At 41.6% G+C, this 18237-nt stretch overlaps 1 protein-coding gene across 8 annotated transcripts in view; it reads left to right on the top strand.

The window, feature by feature from the left end:
• The window catches only part of znf423 (zinc finger protein 423), a 177248-nt gene that overhangs the window by 134082 nt on the left and 24929 nt on the right, over positions 1–18237 (top strand). For 7 of the 8 annotated variants that reach the window (XM_041997579.1, XM_041997577.1, XM_041997578.1 and 4 more), the window contains one exon: positions 17672–17803. In XM_041997579.1, coding sequence (XP_041853513.1) covers positions 17672–17803 — 132 coding nt within the window. Of the gene's footprint in view, positions 1–8403; positions 8456–17671; positions 17804–18237 lie in introns of those variants that run through there. The other variant, XM_041997584.1, reaches the window with a different exon arrangement.

The following is an 18237-nucleotide window of genomic DNA, read 5'->3' as shown; positions in this document are numbered from 1 at the left end:
AAGGTAGAAAATAGTCAAGGTTGGCCTTTTTGAATTATAAACTGAATGACAGCTGTTATTCAGTTTAACTCTTCAAATTCTTGATTCTTCTTCTATATTTTTTCTCTTTTTTTCAGGAAATAATGCATTAACACACAACATCTTCCTTACATAATTATCCATAATGTTGCCCTTAGGGACAAAATAATTGGAGTGTAGTTGAACATAATCAGATTATATTGCTGCTTAATCTCACAAGGTCAGACGGCTCATCAGGAGTCGGAGCAGCTTTTTCTGCAGAAAGGTGACCACTCTGCTGCTGCTGGTAATTTAGGCCTGATTGGGCTTTTTGGAAGGTTTGTCATTACCTGGTCCACCCAGCTGGACACGTCTTTTCTCTATAATGTTAGCTTGATTAGCTGTTCTTAACTTTGACACACACACATAGAAACCTTCTGTATTCTGAATCACTGGTTAACAATGAAACAGCCAGCTGGGTTTAGAACCACAGGGACTCCTTCATTTTAGCCACAAAGTGAAGGAATACAAGAGTCCGTCTTTGTACCTCTTTGTTTGTACCCCTTCCTCGGCTATGGAGCTAGAGTAGAGACACAAGTTAAGCAACTTGTATATGTCCATATTTGTAAATGCTAACATGTACAACTGACTTTTATTTTCAGACTAAAAGTGTTAATCTGTACTTGTAGATTTGATTTGTACCATATTTGTTGTTACACTTGCAAATATAAAAGCTCCAAAATGTATGCCCCTATCATGGCTCCATACCTCCTCCATCACTGCGGTGGCATTGTTGGTCTTCATCAGCTTTTCTTTTCACTGCTGAGACTGTATGTTTTACACGTTTCTGCCTCGCCTGTCTCTGTTTCTGGTTGCAGTCAAGTTTACAGCCAACAGGCATCCTCAATCCCTCTCATTCACCCACCCACCCACCCACATACACAGTGTGTGGCTGAGGGAGGTCTCTAGCCATGGTTGCAGGTATCTGGCAGGCTTTTCCACAGATGACCTAGTAGTGATTTAGTGTCTTCATTAGCATGCTTTTTTGCACTGTGTGTGTGTGTGTGTGTGTGTGTGTGGGCGATACACTTGTGCTTTAGGGTAGCTACGAGTTGGCTCGCTGTGCATCTTGTGTTAAAGTTGAACGTATTTTGGTGTGCGAGTTTTTGGAATCAATAAAGAAAAAAATCTGGCTCCTCTTCTGTTGGTTTCCACTCTTTGCTCAGGTTTTCTGGTATCTTCAGATGTGTTGTTTCCATGACCACAGCATGGTTCGGTTTGGCACGGTCTGGCATGGCGCTGTGGTGTGTGAGTAAAAGAGAGAGAGGGACAGGAAGGGGGACTCGGTGGGAGATGTAGCTGGTCAGGGCAGGGGGCGAGGACAGGCAGGCTGGACCAAGGTCACTCTCACTGTGTGTGCACATGAGTTGTGTGGGCACGTGACTGTGTGTTTGTGTGTGTGTGCCATGTCCACTTGTCCACCGGAGTACAGCTGAGGACGCATCCCCCACCTATTTTTTCCCTCCTTTGACTTTGTGCTGATGAACTGAGCATTTTTTACTGAAAGAAATGAGTTTGTGGTTATTTTCTGAATGTTCTCAGAAGGAATAGCCCAGCCCGTCTCGTCTGTCCACCTCCTCCTGTCTCCCTCTCGCTGCCCGTCTCTCACCAGCTATCTCTCTGGGTCCAGATGGGCAGTTTGCAGGTTAACTGGAACAGCTGGAGCTGCATTATTAGCATCCTGCTGTGAGCTCTTATTGGCTCGGCTTCTCTTCCTTCGTCCATCTTTCTCCTCCTCTGTCAGTTTTACAGCTAAACTAGAGTCAACAAGATGTTACTTTTCTCTCTGTGTTTATTTCTGTAGTATTTTACCTTAGATTGTATTTCCTGTAGAAATATTATTAATCTAAAATCTCTTTAAACTCCTTTTAATGATATCTTTTACACCCCTTTTAAAGCTTTATTAGATATAATTGCATGTGACAAAGACTGTGCAAAGGAGGCACATTTAAGGTGGAGTTTGGGTGAACAGAAAATTAAGCATGTCTCTCAGGCCTTTCTCTCCTGTGTGTGTGTGTTTTAGTATGTGTTAGTATGTGTGTGTTAATGTTGTTGTTGTGGAATGGAGATTGGCTTTTTAGTGGTATTTGGATGCAGAGATTCAGTCAGGATAAGCCTGCTAGCTCCCTCTGACTTCCCTCGGGAAAACAGATTAAAGAAACACACAAGCACACACTGGTAGAGATAGACATGATGTACATACACATACACACCGGTAAACAGCAGGGTAGGATTAGGTGGATGTAAGTAAACACACATACTCTCCTTTCTCTTGGATTTTGCTCCAAAAAAGAAATGTTTAAGGAATTGTTAATGAACACACCTCCATCTTTTCTGTCAGCTGCTCTTTATAAACAAAGACTAAATATAAAATCTGTGTTTGCTTTCAGCTGCGTTTCTATTCTAAAGTCCTGATCCAGTCCTCGTTTCTTAATCTCTCGCTTGATTACAAGCTTTTAAAGTGGCCTTCATCACTAGTTCTCTAGCTTCTTTTAAAGTTTTTATTTGGACATTTTTTTCTCTGTCATTTTCAGTCCAGCCATTTTTTTTTTTTTTTACGCTGAGCTATGAATCATTCAAGCATAATAAAAGTTACTGACTCAAATGATGACTCAATATTGTCTTAGGTCAAATGTTGGAAATAATAGGAAGAAATGCTAAATAGAAGACAGTTTGATAGACAGAAAATTAGATTTTTTTTTTTTTTTTAGCATATTTTGCATTATTTTTGTCTTTTTGTCCAACATCTAATGAAACTGAACAAGTGGTCTGATGGAGGATGGATCCTCCCCAGAACCCGGACCTCAACAGGGCTGATGGAGGATGGATCTTCCCCAGAACCCGGACCTCAACAGGTCTGATGGTGGGATGGATCGTCCCAAGAACCCGGACCGGAACAGGTCTGATGGAGGGATGGATCCTCCCAAGAACCCGGACCTCAACAGGGCTGATGGAGGATGGATCTTCCCCAGAACCCGGACCTCAACAGGTCTGATGGTGGGATGGATCGTCCCAAGAACCCGGACCGGAACAGGTCTGTTAGAGGGATGGATCCTCCCCAGAACCCGGACCTCAACAGGTCTGATGGTGGGATGGATCGTCCCAAGAATCCGGACCGGAACAGGTCTGTTAGAGGGATGGATCCTCCCCAGAACCCAGACCTCAACATTATTAAAGCAGAGTCAGATCGTCTTGACAGAGAACAGAACAAAAGACAGAAACATCTAAAGAAGAGCTTTGGATGTTTCAAAGTCCTTCAAGGAGCCTGGAGAACTGTTCCTGAAGACTGTGTTGATGATTGGTGGGAACTAGTTTAGATGTTTGAAATTACTCAGTAAAATTATTAATGAAGAACATTAATTACGAGGCACCACCGAGAGGGACTGGTAAATAATGACTAAAGATCTGAGTCAGTCTCAGGGGTTTTGTGGTGCATTCCAGTTGTCTTGGAACTCAGAATTCCAAGGAATTTTTGCCAGAAATTATGATACCAGATTTAAAGATGTGTGCGACCAGTACCACGTATAGTCCATTTTTGTCTTTATTAAAATCCTTTGAAATATATTTTGTGTCGGTTAAGTTTCTGGTGCAAACAGCAGTGAGTTCTTGAAAAATTACATCAGTATTTGGTTTATTAATCATAATCACCAAATTGGTGTTTTTGTCATGGTGCACGTTTTTACAAAGGGATTGTGATTTTCTGTTTTTTTATGGAATTTGTAGATGCTCACAGACTGGCTGTTTTGGAGGCGTCCTTTTTCCGAGTTGATGTAACTGGAACATCAATTACCTGGGAATGACCTCACCTACCATCGACTGCTCGGAATTCCGAGACAACTGGAATGCACCATTGGTCTGTCCAAGTCAATGTGGGACAGATTTCACTTTGGAAAGTCCTTCAAAAAGCCCGGAGAAAAGTTCCTGAAGGCGACTTAGGCTAGGTTCACACTGCAGGCTAACGTGACCCAAATCAGATTTTTTTTGCCCCTATGTGACCTGTATCTGGTCTCTTCATAACAGTCTGAACAACACAGATCCGATTTTTTTCAAATGCGACCCAGGCCACTTGGATATGTGGTCCTAAATCCGATACGTATTGGGTCTTTTGGCATGCGACCTCAGTCTAAACGGCCAGGTCGCATTAATCTGACCTACACGTCATACACAACATTGTTTATAAACTCATTTGTAAAGGCGCTCGTATCGCACATAAGGCTCATACAGGAGATCACATACATGTCGCATTTATTGGGAAATGTGAACGGACTCTCAAAAGATCGGCTTTCACAAAAAATCCAATTTGAGCATGCCCTGCAGTGTGAACCCAGCCTTAGAAACATGACAGAAAGCTCCTCTAAGAGGGTTCAGACTGTGAAGAATAAAGCTTCTTAGACCGAAAGTTCACTTTCAGTTCTTATGTTTACACATGTCTCAATGACCTGCTGCACCTCGTTCCTGTTCTTCTGGCATTATGAATAAATGATTTTTGTCTCAAGACTTTTCCACACATGTTCACACTGTCTGAACTAAAAGAACTAAACAAAAAAACAGAGTGGTTTCCAGAGGAAAGAAAAGCCAGTCAGGGGTGCCCCTCTCTCCATCACCTTGACAACCAGATCAAAGTCTTGATTATAGTTGCCTTGGTGATTAGCTGTGGATACAGACATGCTTTAAAACCTGAATGGGATGACTGTGTGTGTCTTTGTATGTTTTGGCTTTCAGAATTGAGTAATGTTTAAATCCTCCAACCTTTGGTTCTGATTCATTTATCATGAAACTAAAGCTAAAAAATATGTAAATATCTTTCAGTGGATAAATAAAAACATGCCCGAACACATCAGAAAGATGCTGTAGCTTTAATAAACAAACAAACTGATGCTGTAGATGTGTGTCCTCGGGGCTGCAGTTACATTAAACAAACCACAGTGTAACAAGTGTGTGATAGATGGAAGGAGGGGACAGTTAGGGAGTGGCATGTACTTCACTTTTAAATGCTATTGTAAGGTGTGGCAGACATGTGTGTGTGTGTTTGTGTGTGTGTTGGTGGTTTATTTACACACGGCGATTAGGCTTATTCCCTCCTGGCTACTTTCAAGCTTTCAATTAAGATTCTAAACACAAATATTCTCTGCATTCATTACTCTCATCCCTGCTAACGAGCTAAGATGTGTGCGTGTGTGTGTGTGTGTGTGTGTGTGGGTGGATCAGTGCGTGCGGTCATGTGTGTTTACACCTCTCTGTAAGCTTATCAGAGAAAATTCCATGTTTTCAGTGAAAGTCCTGAACAATGATGATGATGTTTGTGCTGCTCCTGTTGGAAAACTGATTACAGTCTCATTAGATGTGATGCTTCAATATCAGCTGCATGTTGTTACAGTCGAGTGCTCTCTAGATGACACTGAACATCCTGGAAGTATTTCCATTAATAGACATTTTCCTTCTTTTTCCTTCTCATTTTCCTTTTATTACATTCATTATGATTACCGGAAAGTCTGGTTGAAGTTGTGACCCCTCACTTTATTGCATCTGGCTTTGGTGAGTTAACCAAATTCCCCGACTCACCTCCACCCTCTCTTCCACTGGATGCAACTCGTTTGAGATAGTTATTATTGTTATCTTTATTCTTTACTTTATTCTTTATTTCAGACCCAGGGGGATCCATATAACAAAAAAAAAACAGTAAACAAAAACAAACAAACAAACATTATTGACATTATAATATTGTGTTGACCTGCAAAGAAACTAAAGATGGAAATTAGCTTTGCTATTTTGCTATCTTGAATAACAGCACCACAGCCTCACAGCAAGAAGGTCGCTGGTTCGAATCTCGGCTGGGGGGAGGTTCGAACCTTTAGGGTGGTGACCTTTCTGTGTGGAGTTTGCATGTTCTCTCTGTGTATGCGTGGGTTCTCTCCGGGTACTCCGGCTTCCTCCCACCGTCCAAAGACATGCATGTTAGGTTAATTGACTCTAAATTCTCCCTAAGAGTGAGTGTGAGTGGTTGTTTGTCCCCTGTGTGTTGGCCCTGGGATGGACTGGTGACCTGTCCAGGGTGTACCTGGCCTCTCACCTGTTAATGCTGGGATAGGCTCCAGCTTACCCGCGACCCTTGATGGACTAAGCAGTACAGAGATTGAATGAATGAATGTTTTTAAATATATATATGTAAAGTAAAATTAGCTGCATTGCTTTTCACCCTTTCATGCATTCATTTTACAAAACAGCCACATTATTTTTATGTACAATATTTAATTTCTAAAGACATGTACAGGGATACTTTTTTAATTGTTAATCATATTTTACTTTTTTTACTTTAAAGATAATTATAGAATGATATATCTAATTAAATTTTTCTATAAACTATAACTTACTTTCTTTTCCCATTTATCACTGAGGAAAACTTGCTAGTTCAAATGTATGAATATCAGAATCAGTCATTATACATGAGGTTATGCTGCCGGGTTAAGCTAGTTAAACATAAATTAGCTAAAGATATGCTTCTGTCAGTTTTCTTAAAGGTTTTGAAGTTTAATGGAATTTGTTGAGTCTGAGTTTTTAGTCTCATCGAGAAAAATCCATCAGACTGAAGAAACGGTCTGATGCTGTAGGTGAGCAGTTAGCATGTGTTGTTGTTCTCAGCCAGGTACTTTTTGTGTTCCTAATCGCCTCTGTGCCCAAGTTTAACTTTCTTTATACCAACAAACAACTAAAATAGAAATAAAATCTTTGACAAAAACAATGTTTCTGATCATGTTTGATTATCACATTTCTCCATCCTACAGAGTGGATTTAATATCTGTGCTGGACTGTTTAAACCAAGTGGCTGTTCTTGCTAAAAACCCTTAAAACTAATCGCTATCTTTTCTATCATCAGTCTCAGAAACGGTAGTGTGTAGCTCTGTAGGGTAAGTTGTGATGGATAGTTACCCTTTATATCCCGTCCAGGAAGTTTACAATCCAGCCACTAAATGTAGTGTTTATTCAGAGACTATCTGGTAAATCCACCATGATCCATGATAACAGCATTATTTATCACATTTTCATCATAAAAAGATCACTTATCACTACTATGTTGCTAAGAGACCTTAGCAACATAGTGATATTTAGACCTGGAATAAAGCCAAGAAGATGTTTTTCATGCACGGTGGCGCGACAAAGCAGCTGAGCTGGAGTTGGTTTAGTGAGGATAGCAGGTAAATAGTAGCAGAAATAACTGGAAATGAGGGAAAAGTGGAAATATGGAAATAGTTTCTGTAGTGTGTTTGTTTCAATGCCAATATTTTTTCTCCTGAAATCTAAGACTTGAGAGAATGATGTGCAGATGAGAAAAGGCTTGGTCACTGTTGATCTACAAAGTTCTGTTACTAATAAATTCTGCTTTCTTCTTCTGGTCGGATTTTATGCTGCTATATCTATTGATACATTCATTTTACATCATTTTTGCCTCATAATCTGACAGCTGAGGCTGGAAACATCATGTCTGATGCAGACTGGGATTAAAAGCTCCAGCTTCTACATTCATTTTTACAAAAAAACAGGCGAATCAAAAAATGGCAAATAGCTTGGAGCTTTAAAGGTTAAAGTTAGATGATCTTAGTAACATGTTATCAAACAACCTGGTGGCACAGAACTCTACATATATGGAAGAACTGACCAGAGGCTGCTCATTTTTATAACAGAAAGGTTGTGGTTACATCACATCCATCCACAGTAGCTGAAATTTATTCCACATCCTAATCAGCTTGATATTCAGTTTCTCATAACAAAGAAAAGTGGATGAAAAAGACTGAGACTAGATGCACAGCAGCAGACGGAGCTCAGACTACCACACACCAAGCTGATGGACAATTATATAACCTCACTAACACTGACTTTTACCTAACACAACTTCAGTCTTCTCCAGCGAGACTGGGATTGGATTGTGTTAAAGTGAGTGGGTGCTTAACGTCTGTTGCCTCCAACTGTGCCAGTGTATTGTTCTTGGTATTGTGCTGTACCAATTTTAAACAATATATTCTCTTGGATTTGGGTTGGCGCTCCTACTCTTTTTACTTGTTTTCTTATGCCAGTATTAAGATGTTCAAACGACACCTTGTTATTCATTACTGATTTGTTATGACAAAGTGTTGAATCCAGAATCCTGAATCTTGAGCTGTCAGATGGCAAAGTCTTGAAATAAATCTTCCCATTCTAGATTCTCCATCATTCTGGAGATTCACAGAGATCTGCCAGCTACTTCTTATGTTGAAGGAAAGATCTTGAGTGAAACAGGCTCATGTCCTGTTGGTTTAAAATGGGTTTTGTTTGGTTTTTAAATCAGCATTAAATTCATTTTAACTTCCACAGCTCTTGGATAAACTGCTGTAAACCATGCATTCCTACAGACACACCAGCGCTGTAAGGTCAGGCTTTTGTGTATCATAAATAGACCTAAAATGTAATGGTATCACTCAGATTACTGATGGTGAAGAAAGCCTAAGACCGTGCTGTAAAATGTGTGTGTGTGTGCACATGTGTGTTAGTGAGGAGGCTTTTTGGCTTTGACAGGACGTAGCGCTCCAGCTTCCTACTGTTATGTAATCTGATAGGGAAAATCCAAGCTGCTACACACACACACACACACGGTCTCCTTCCAAGACCCACATGCACTTATGCACCACACAAATGTGCTCAATTTGTGCACAAACTGGTCATCACCATATGCTGTTCCTGTCTGCCAATAAAATGTCTGCCTGTGTGTGCGTGTGTGTCTGTGTGTTTCCACTGGAAGTGGTTGGAAAACATCAGATGTGATACGGAGGAATGTGGTGGAGGATGATCGGGGCTTGACTGGAGGATCAGTGTGAGCTTTTTGTTTGTGAAGGACAGGTTCTGGTTCCTCTCTCTATTGGTTGATGTTTGGAGATGGTTGTAAAAACTTTAAGTCATATTACTTTATTTAAATGACTTATCTTTCATTATGAAGATGAGTGCAATTCACTGTATTCAGCCATCATTTCTTTCTATTTATCTGCCCTGCCGCCAGACTCTGTTAGAAACTTTTAAAGCCTATTTTCAGTGTTTTTGTTTAAGTCGCTTAATTCTTACCTACAAATCATTCAGGCAGAAAAAAGGCTTCTAACTCAAGAACCAGTCGACATATAACAGACAACTTAGCAAACTTAAATGGGATCTTCCAAATAAAACAAAATAAAGATAACTCAGTCTGGCTCCCAAAGTTAGCTGCAAGCTTAGTATATCCGAACAAGTGAAAGATAAAAGAAGAAGAGTCAGGATTAAAAAACTATTAGCAGCAGATTAACAGGATCTGAAAGTGATGTTCTGAAAAAATGGGATCAAAAATCCAGTAAAGACCTGAAGCAGGACCTAAGAGATGCATCTGGATCTCCAGCTGATCCATCGACTGTTGGCCATAGCCTCACCAGAAATGGTCTCCATAGAAACGTGGCTGCCAAGAAGCCATTCATAAAGAAGGGAACCGGGGAGAAAAGGCTGAGGTGTGTCACATGAAACAAGAACTGGACTGAAGATCAGTGGAAACAGGTCTGATGGATCCTCCCCAGAACCCGGACCTCTACATTACTGAAGCAGAGAACGGAACAAAAGGCAGAAACATCCAAAGAAGAGTTTTGAAAAGTCCTTCAATAAGTCTGGAGAACTATTCCTGAAAAATGACAGAAACTTAGAGGTTTAAGACTGGGATGACGAATAAAGCTGCTCCGACCAAATATTCACGTTAAGCTCTGTAGAGCTCTTGGGACAGATGTATTTATATTTATTCTTGCACAAGTCAACTGCTGCTCCTAATTCTAGTTTTTCAGTAAACAATTAAAGAAACAAGGGCTGGATGAAGACTTTTCCACAGTTGTGTGTCTAAATAACCGTCCCACAAGAGACTAAAGGGAATCAGTGGAGAGATTGTGTGTTAAAGCAGCGAGGTTTATCGAGTCTGATACGGAGTTAAACGAGCAGGTCAAAGTGGGTTTGTTTCAGAAGAACAGATCGTATGCAGCGTCTCTGCATGAGACGGGTTTAACGCTACAATCTTTATCAGACGCAGGGAGATGAGGAGTAAATAAATACGGGAAATATTAACAATCAGCTCGTAGAGAGAGTGATGGAAACGGAGAAAATGGAAGATGAGGAAGGGAGGGAGAATGTGTGTGTGGGTGTTGGATACTCGCGGGACCTCAGCACTGCAGCATTCTTTCCCTCTGTGTGTGTGTGTGTGTGTGTGAGGGTGAGTAAAGGTGGGGGCACTCTTGGGACCCCTCCAGCACTGCAGCAGGTTGTGTGTGTGTGTGTGTGTGTGTGTGTGTGTGTATTCTCCAGCCCCCACACTACCAACGGGCCAAGCTCACAACCCTCCACCACCACCCTGCATCAGAAACCCCCCCACCACCACTGCCCCTGGTTGCCATGGTAACACACCTTGAGCAAGCCCCCCTGAGAGGTGCATACTCCTCCTCCCTCCGTCCACTGCTCTCTTCCTCGCTGCACTCGTTCTTTCTCCCAGTGCCTCCGCTGCTCTCTCCATGTCCCAACCATTGCCCCGCACTCCTTCCTCTTCCATCTTGCCTTCCTCTCCTGCCCTGTCTTCATCTTCCATCCTGTCTTCATTTCCCACCCTGTCTTAATCTCCCATCTTGTCTTCCTCTTCCATCCTGTCTTCATTTCCCACCCTGTCTTAATCTCCCATCTTGTTTTCCTCTCCCACCCTGTCTTCCTCTCCCATCTTGTCTTCCTCTTCCATCCTGTCTTCATTTCCCACCCTGTCTTAATCTCCCATCTTGTTTTCCTCTCCCACCCTGTTTTCCTCTCCCATCCTTTCTTCATCTCCCACCTAGTCTTCCTCTCCCATCCTGTCTTCCTCTCCCATCCTTTCTTCATCTCCCACCTAGTCTTCCTCTCCTGTCCTGTCTTCCTCTCCCACCCCATCTTCCTCTCCCACCCTGTTTTCCTCTCCCATCCTTTCTTCATCTCCCACCTAGTCTTCCTCTCCTGTCCTGTCTTCCTCTCCTGTTCTGTCTTCCTCTCCCACCCCGTCTTCCTCTCCCACCCTGTTTTCCTCTCCTATCCTTTCTTCCTCTCCCATCCTGTCTTCCTCTCCCGCCCTGTCTTCCTCTCCCATCCTGTCTTACACACCCTGGCTCAGTTTAAGGCCTCCAAACACACACCAATGCGACACATGTGTAATACAAGGGGTTGACAGTAGCAAGCATGGGTGGTAATGGAAGGTAGACACCCTGGGAGGGAGGGAAGGGGGCATGTAGGGCCTGAGCGCCCACTCCATAAAAGGGTTAAGAGATGTGTGTCCATGCGTGTGTGTGTTTGTGTGGGGAAGGGGAAGGCGAGCACCTGAGGGACCCGTCCCCAACACAAACCAAGGAGCTCTTTTAATGTTCTGCTGCATGTTGTAGGGGTCTGTGATGAGGCCATTGTAAATGGTTTGTGTGTGTGTGTGTGTGTGTGTGCGTGCGTGTGTGTGCATGTGTGTGTGCGTGCGTGTGTGTTGGTGTTATAGGGACGACGCCACCTGGTTCTTCTCTTCTGGTTAATTAGCAGAGAGCGAGAGGAGGGTAATGGGAGAGAGTGGGACTGAGAGACAGCATGAGCAATGAGGATGTGTGTGCAGCAACACTGGTGGTGGAATTGTAATGTTGAGGCTACAGGAAGAACTTCTCTCTCTCTATTGTTCTCTCTCTCCCCCTCTCTCTCGCTCTCTCCATCCATTACGTCTTCACATCCAGTCTTTTTTCTCAAATAAAAACTTTTGGTTTAGTTTTCCTGCTGTAGTCTGTTTAGTTTGTGGTTTCTGTGTTTCAGTCCTCTGTCTTGTTTCCTGTTTTATTTTGTAGTCTTTCCTTATGTGCATTCTGTTTAATTTACTTCCGGGTCCCGTCATTCTGTTTCTTAATTGTCTGACCTTCTTCTCATTTTGTAAGTAATCTCTATATTTGAGTTTCCGGTTTTCATTTTTCCTTAACCAGTTCAGTGTGTTATCAGTTGTGTTCGTCTTCGGTCTGTCAGTCGCTTAGTCCAGTTATCCATATGTCAGTTACACCATCAGTCTTTCAATAGTCTCCAATTGTGTCTTTTTGTTTTATTAAATCCTCTTATTCCATCAATATAGCTTCTGAAGAATAAAACAAAGTTACATATTACACTGTTTATCCAAACCTAAGTCTAAATGCAGACAGTGAGTGAAACGTAGTCCATCCTTACAGGTCTACGATCTAGGTCACCTGGAGTGCTGCTGACATCATCATGTTGATACGTGCTTGTCAAAGATGTCAATAGATCATCTAAAACCAAAGATATGATCATTTAAATTTAATAGTACAAAAATATTTACTGGATCCAAATGTAAAAGTGGGATGGGATGATCAGGCGCTAGGTTTTTTTCTATGTTTGTCTTTATTTCATCATGGCAACAAGCAGTAGAATCAGATTCTTCTTACTGAATATTTTCGATTCAATTTGGATGATTTGAGTACAGTATGTTAATAAAGCAGGTTAAAATGGAAAAATAAGGATCAGATTGTAGGTGACGTGCTGAAAACAAAGATACCAAACATGGAGATGGTTAATATCTTTTGTGGTGCAATGTGGGAATCCAAACAGGCTCAGAGAGTTAATAATAATAATAATAATAATAATAATAATAATAATAATAATAATAATAATAATAATAATAATAATAATAATAATAATAATAATAATATCTGTCTATCTAGATTATACATGTTACACATGTGTATGCGTGACAAGTGATTATAGTAATATATGCATGATTTCAGAGGTGTGTGTGAGAGTTAAAGGTGCATTTTCTGTCCTAATAGAAATTGCATAAACTTTCCACACATTATCTCCATCTGCTTTCTACTAAATGTTACCTCTTCTGTATGGAATGGATTTTTATTGGCATCATGATCATTTAACTTCTTTAAAAAAATATTGATGTTTGGTAGAGCATGACTTCCTGAAAGGGACACATTCTGCTGCTTAGTGTCAATGCTTTGCAAATAAAGACCCCAAACGTTTCCTATTTCTACATTAAAAATCAGGAAAAAGTAGATTTTCAGTTTGGTGTTAACAAACTCCGAGTCCTAACCTTCACCCTGCCTCTCATCCCCCTCTCCCCTATGATCTCCATCCCACTGTAGGCCTCCCAGAGCTGGGTGTGTGCGTGTGTGTGTGTGTGCTGGTGGATCAAATGCACTCTGTGAGACAAAGCGTAACGGCAGGATGCTCTGCAACTCTGTCATCTCACTATGGGTCACACACACTCGCTTGTGCTCACACATGGACCGGGTCTCACAGGGGGACGGCACACAGAGACAGTCGTCCCCACACACACTGATCAAAACAATGTATTTGTCAGAAAAGAGAAGTCTTTCATGGGACACACACACAGAGGCATCTCTCCATGCCCTTGTTCCGGACAGCCCAATTATCTCTCTGCATCTCACTGTTCTCCTCTCACTTCTCTCTCCGTCTTTCACTTTCACTCCAGTTATTTTTTTTCCCCTCTATAGTTACTTTTGCACTCACCCTGTACTTGATTGGCCGTTAATTAGCTTCTAAAATGTCCTTTTTCAGGATGTTATCAGCATGTGACACACTCCTGCACGCGTGCTGATAAAAGGAAATAAAATGCCGCTACAAACAACAGCTGACATCCCGGAATATTCCTGAGGGAATTGGCTGATTTTTAATCAGAAACTTGTGACCTGTTGATGGGGCAAAGCAGACATTGTGAAGGTGTCACCTGATACCGCCTCATCACCATCTCCATGGTGTGTGTGCTGCTGCAGCGCTGCTGTGTGTGTTCATGCTGCCGACCTTTATGTTGCAGTGCTGCTGCAGTGCGGCTACTTTCTGCAAAGCACCTGTGTCATGGTCATCAAAGCAGTATTTATAAAAGTTTATTAAATAAATGATCATCTTAAGGTGAGCTTAATTTATAACGGCTGTAATACATTGCAAACACTCTGAATCAATCAGTCAGACTTTATCTATACAGTCAGTACGAACGATTCAAAGCAACATCACCCACCCGGTCCCACCCAAATTCAGATGTACTAAAAGGATTATAATCCACACCAGTGTTTCTGAATCCAGGTCCCATGCTTTAGATGTGTTCCTGTTCCAACTCACCTGATTCAGACTATTGAACTTCCTCATTAAGTTCTTTGAAAGTCTGTTTATGAGCCATTTATTTCATTCAGGTGTGTTAAGGGTTAGTAGGTTTAGCTCTAAATGAGAAACACTAATCTAAACAACATTCATAGGGTCCGAAAACTGAAGAAATGCCATCACATTTCAGGAGAAAAACTAAAATAAATCTCAGAAATGTAAGGAGACACTAGAGGCTGATTAAAAAAAAAATAGTAAAATCAAGTTCTTGAAAATTCTCAAAGATATTATAAAATATACCTGAATTTACATGAAAATGCGCATACTAACAACAATTTATTGGACGTTCGTTAACATGCTCTGTACCATCCAAATGATTAGATATTAAATTAGGGAAAAACTAAGTTAAATATCTGTGTTAGTTAATGAAACTGAAATCAGCTTAAAAAGTCAATTAAAATCAGGCTAAAAGTAAAAGACATCTGCTGGATGAAGCTGAAGCTGGACAGGATATAAGTGTCTGGAAAACTACCGTACACCACCTGAAGGGTAAGCTATCCATCAGAATTTACCCACAGAGTTAACCACCACACTGCCGGAGACGCTGATGATGATATAAGCGATAGCGCTTGGGGGCTGTGATCTAGTGGAGTTTTAGGGGTTAAGATACAACTAAAAATAACAGTATAATCTGAGTATAATTGTTCTGTTTTTTTTTGTTGTTTTTGTAATTGCAGCTGCAAAGTTTGCAGTAACTTCACTCCTGATAAAAATGTCCCTTTAGTTGAGTTCTCAGGGCCTTTTTAACAAGCACATCATTGTGTGAATATAAAGGTAGCTGATCTTTGACCACTTTCTCTGATCACTGTTGGAGAATGTGAGGCAGCTTCTGAGGAGAGCTTTGAGGTGCTTTGTGTGGAGCTCCCACTAATATACAGAAAAACACTGAAACGTGGGCGTTACAGTATACACCCTCTGGCCTCTGCATGCTCCTGCTCGCCCTCTTTCTTCCTTCATGCATCTGAAACAATAGTTTTGTGTTTTAAAGAAATACATTGTTTAGACACAAACCTCCACTTCTGAGACGAGGAAATGATCATGAAAATATGAATCACCCCTCCTTTGCTCTTTCTCTCTACCTCTTTCTCTCTGCACGTCTCACTCCATGTGACTCTCTCCTGCTGTTTCAATCTCCTAGTAAATGATAATGAACCTCTATCTGTCTCAGTATGTCTCGGACACACTGGCGCCCCGCACAACCCAGCAGCCTTTGAGGTTTGTGTGTGTGTGTGTTTGTGTGTGTGTGCGCGTGAAAAGGGCCTGTTTGGGGATTGGGACTGTGGAGCACACAGTCTCATCCATATAAGCCCATGTGGCACCCACCACACACACACACACTCCCCCACAGCTATTGAGACGGGATTAGGGCACCCTTGTGTTGGCCTTTGAGGCAAGAAGAGATAGAAATCTGTGTGTGCTTGTATGTGTGTGTGTGTGTGTTAGCCAGTATGGGTGTCACGGATGCATGATTGAAGACGTTATTAACCCTGCGATCCCCTGCAGCTCTGCAGCTGAAGTTTTACAGACTGTTTGAATGTGTATGTGTGTGTGTGTGTGTACATCCGCACTTACAGGATATGAGATAAGTGTCAAAAAGGGAAGAAGACACAGATTGTGTTCTCAGGGTGTGTGTTTGTGTGTGCGCATCTCCACGGGGGTCACAGATTGGCCCGCAGAAGACGCCATCTGATGTCTCCGGGCAGTACGGTCCTATGGCGTGCATGTGTGTGTGGCCCCTCGCAGTGTGTGTGGGCGACTGGGGTATTGGTCCTGTATGGTACACTGGTGATAAGGACAACAGGCAGGAGACTTGATCGTCGAGGGGTGCACGTGTGTGTTTGTATTTAAGACGCCCACCTTCATCTGGCCTTTCGCTGTGGGTGCTGTGATGTTACTCATGCCATCTTGAAATAGACACACACACACACACAACCGTGGATCTGGGTTGCACACACACTCACATTTGTTTCATGTGTGTTTGTTTTTATTAAACTCGTATTTGTAGATGCTGTCAGAGATTTCTGGATAAAAATTAGCAATATGTATTACATCATTTACAAATATGTAAAAAACCTTAATGGTGAGTCAGTGTGAGGACTTGTACATGCACATTCAGATCAACATAAATATCAAGCTATTTAACGGACTTCAAAAAACCGTTTCATATCCACAAAAAACAGTTCCCTCTGGAATTATTAATTATTCCTGATTCTGACTCATATTTTGGTCATTGTCTTTACCCTGAACCTCACACATGTGGTTAGATATACATGTAAATCAGTAAATGCATGTGGAGTTCCACAAATGCTGCGTTTAAATGCTGCTGGAAAGCTCGGTCATCTGGATTTTATTCATACTATATCTCTGATTTTAACGTTGAAAGTACACAGTTCATCACCCAACGATTATAGGAAATAAAAAGGTGCTATAATAGCTGTATACACTCACCAGCCAATTTATCAGGTCCACCTTGTATCTGGTTGGACACTTGTTTTTCTTTATTCTTGGTGGCATAGATTCAGCAAGGTGTTGAAAACATTGCTCCATATTAACATGATAGCATCACACAGTTCCACCCACCAACAACCATGTTCAAAGTGACTTAAATCCACTTTCTTTCTCATTTTGATGCTCAGTTCGAACTTCATCAGGTCGTCTTGACCATTTCTACATGACTGAGTAGCTGCTGTGTGATTGGCTGATTAGATATTTGTGTTAACAAGCAGCTGAACAGGTGGAGTCGATAAAGTGATCAGCCAGTGTACTGAATTATGCACTATAAGCTTTGCCAGACTTTTGCACAGGGCTGTAGAATGGCTCATTAAATCTCTGAGAAATTCTCACACTTCCATTGTGGCGTACACACCATCCCAGCTTTTATATTGATCAGCAGAGACTGTAAACATGTAGAAAACGTCTCTACAGAGGTGACAAGGTCAGACGGTGTGGTGACTAACGAGCTTTGTAGGGAAAGCACAAACTGAAAAGATGTTGGAGAAATGAGGGGATGTCACACGGGGTGAGGAGTCTGAATTTGAGCCTGTACAAATTCATCAGGAGGTGACGGAGCGACAGGGGCTTGAGGGATGGCTGAGTAATGGCTCTGAAGGAGGGAAGATAATAAGGATGGAGGGAGGGAAAGGACAGCTATTGGAGGGGTAGATTATCCTCAGCCCAGTAGGGTCAGATGATGGGTTTGGTGAGCTCTAAGATCATTATGGTCGTCTTTTTAAATAACTGAAAATATGTGGGGAAAATGGTGTGATTTATCCTCATAATGATGTAAATTCTGAAATAATAAATATCGACATGAATGTAAAACATCTGCATTAATAATCTGAGATGATGTCCAACGTCCTGCTTTTTTGTGCTTTCTAATCCGGCCTCTGCCCGTGTGTCTGTCTTGTATTTGCAGAGGAGGGCATCAATCACGAGTGCAAGCTGTGTAACCAGATGTTTGATTCACCTGCCAAGCTGCTTTGCCACCTGATAGAGCACAGCTTCGAAGGCATGGGAGGTACCTTCAAGTGTCCCGTCTGCTTCACAGGTGAGACACTCACACAGGTTCACCTTCAAGGACAGTGTATGAAATCTGCTTTGCATATAAAAACCATACAGATACTGCATTTGTTGGTTTTTCCTCATTTTTAAAGGTTGAAATGTGGTTTTGATTCATTTGTTATAATTAGTCTCATTTACTTCAACGTCAGCAGCAGAATTAAACCCATAGAAGTATATATTTGTAGCAGCAATGTCCTATTGTTTTCCACTGTTTGAGGTTCGAATGGGGCAGTTTTAACATTAATATTTAATATCCTTCTGCAGAGGTTTAATGGCCCCCGAGTGGAGAACTGGCACCACCAACTGTTAATCTTGAGGTGCTTAACATCTAATATTTGAACAACTACATGTTATCGACCCTTGGCTGATGTTAGCATCACACGTTTAGTTGCAGAACCAAACAGTGAAACCGCACTCTGG

The sequence above is a fragment of the Melanotaenia boesemani genome, chromosome 10, assembly GCF_017639745.1.
Source record: "Melanotaenia boesemani isolate fMelBoe1 chromosome 10, fMelBoe1.pri, whole genome shotgun sequence".
NCBI classification, from domain to species: Eukaryota; Metazoa; Chordata; class Actinopteri; order Atheriniformes; family Melanotaeniidae; genus Melanotaenia; species Melanotaenia boesemani.
This window is presented reverse-complemented; position numbering and strand designations above follow the sequence as displayed.